This window comes from Argentina anserina, chromosome 6 (assembly GCF_933775445.1).
Source record: "Argentina anserina chromosome 6, drPotAnse1.1, whole genome shotgun sequence".
Taxonomy (NCBI): Eukaryota; Viridiplantae; Streptophyta; class Magnoliopsida; order Rosales; family Rosaceae; genus Argentina; species Argentina anserina.
The window spans coordinates 14,037,877-14,039,564 of record NC_065877.1 but is presented as its reverse complement, the minus strand read 5'-3'; the positions used below and the strand labels follow the sequence as shown (position 1 = coordinate 14,039,564).

The 1,688-nt window shown below is 47.1% G+C and overlaps 1 protein-coding gene across 1 annotated transcript; it reads right to left on the bottom strand.

Annotated features, from left to right (window-relative positions):
- Positions 1-398: 398 nt before the first annotated feature.
- LOC126796923 (uncharacterized) lies at positions 399-1,478 on the bottom strand. The gene has a single exon (XM_050523638.1). The coding sequence runs from the start codon at positions 1,476-1,478 to the stop codon at positions 399-401; it is 1,080 nt and encodes a 359-aa protein (XP_050379595.1).
- Positions 1,479-1,688: the final 210 nt, after the last annotated feature.

The window sequence follows — 1,688 nt, the reverse complement described above, 5'->3', positions numbered from 1 at the left end:
TGGAAGTTCTGTAAGCCCACAATGTGTGATTCAACTTTATGTGCCACGATCGCGGATTTGCATCCAACATTCGCTTGAGTATAGACAGAATGACGCGGTTGCTAGCTTCTGCCTGGCCATTCGCTTGAGCATAATAAGGACTGGAATGCAGAAACTTTATCCCATAGCCAGCTAAGAACCTCTGGGTCTTCTCAGCCATGAAACATGCCCCCTGTCTGCAACCAAACATTCTGGAATACCATACCTGGTGATAATATATTTGAAGATGAAGTCTGTGATCACCTCTGAAGACGTCGTCCTGACTGGTATGACCTCGACCCATTTGGTGAAGAAATCTGTAGCCAAGAGAATGTGCTTGTGCTGCAAGGAAGAATTGGGATGAATCTCCCCGATAAAGTCTAAAGCCCAGCTGCGACCCGGCCAAGTTTAATGATTGGTTGTAGAGGCACGTCAGGCACATGCTGGACTGGCCCATGCATTTGACATTCGATGCAACCCTGTGCGAAGCTGATGCAGTCCTTGAGCATGGTAGGCCAATAAAAACCATATCGGCGAATGAGCCAACGCATCTTTGGACCGGCTTGGTGAGAACCACAATTGCCACAGTGAACCTCTTGCAAGCACCTCTTAGCCTCAGCTCCATAGATGCATCTTAGGTACACACCATCTTCTGCCCTGCGCAATACCTCATTGCCTCGAAGGACGTAGTTAGTAGCGAAATATCTAACCCTCTTGTCCACCGGTGAAGAAGGATCAGTGAGGTACTGGATGATTGGCTGCCGCCAATCCTCATCAATAGCGTCGACAACAGCTACCAACCACTCATCGTTGACCTCTTTCCTTGCCATAAAGGAAGGTAATGTGCGTCTCTGAACCATCAAAATTCGTTCACGAACGCCATCTGCCAGGCGAATGCCTGTAGCCAATTGTGCTAACTCATTGGCAGCGAAATTTCGTTCGCGAGGAATATAATCAAGCACCACATCGGTAAATTGGTCTAACAATTCCGATGCTCGTTCCCAAAAAGGGAGTAATGTAAAGTTGTTGCACTTGTAGACCCCCTTGAGCTGGTTAATGACTAGGAGGGAATCACCCAATACCTCTACCTCGGTGACCTCCAGATCAAGCAACAACTCCAAGCCAATGATGACGGCCTCATATTCTGCCTGATTGTTAGTGCACTTCCACTCCAGCTGAAAAGAGTAACAATGTCTGACGCCAGAGGGATTAACCAATGCAACACCCGCTCCGGACAAATGATCGGTGCTGCTACCATCGAAGTATAAAACCCAAGGCTGAGTGTGAACAAAGGAAACAACCACATTCTGGTCGTCAATATCCTCCACAATAGGATGATGCAACAAGAAGTCGGATAAAGAAAACTCTGATAATGCCAAAATCCACTTACCAATCTGACCCCTAAGCATAGGTCTGGTAAGTATATACTTCACTAAATCAGTTTGTGCCACCACCACCATAGTAAAGGATAGCATGTAATGGCGAAGCTTAGTACCTGCGAAGTACAGAGCTAAACATAACCTCTCAATCGGCGAGTATCTAGTTTCAGCGTCTAACAAGGTTCGGCTCAAGTAATAAACCTCATGTTCGAGCTTCTTGCCCCCCCCCCTCTCCATCACCATCTTGTGCTAGGAGTCCTGCGATGGAGTAAGGAGATGCGGAAATGTATA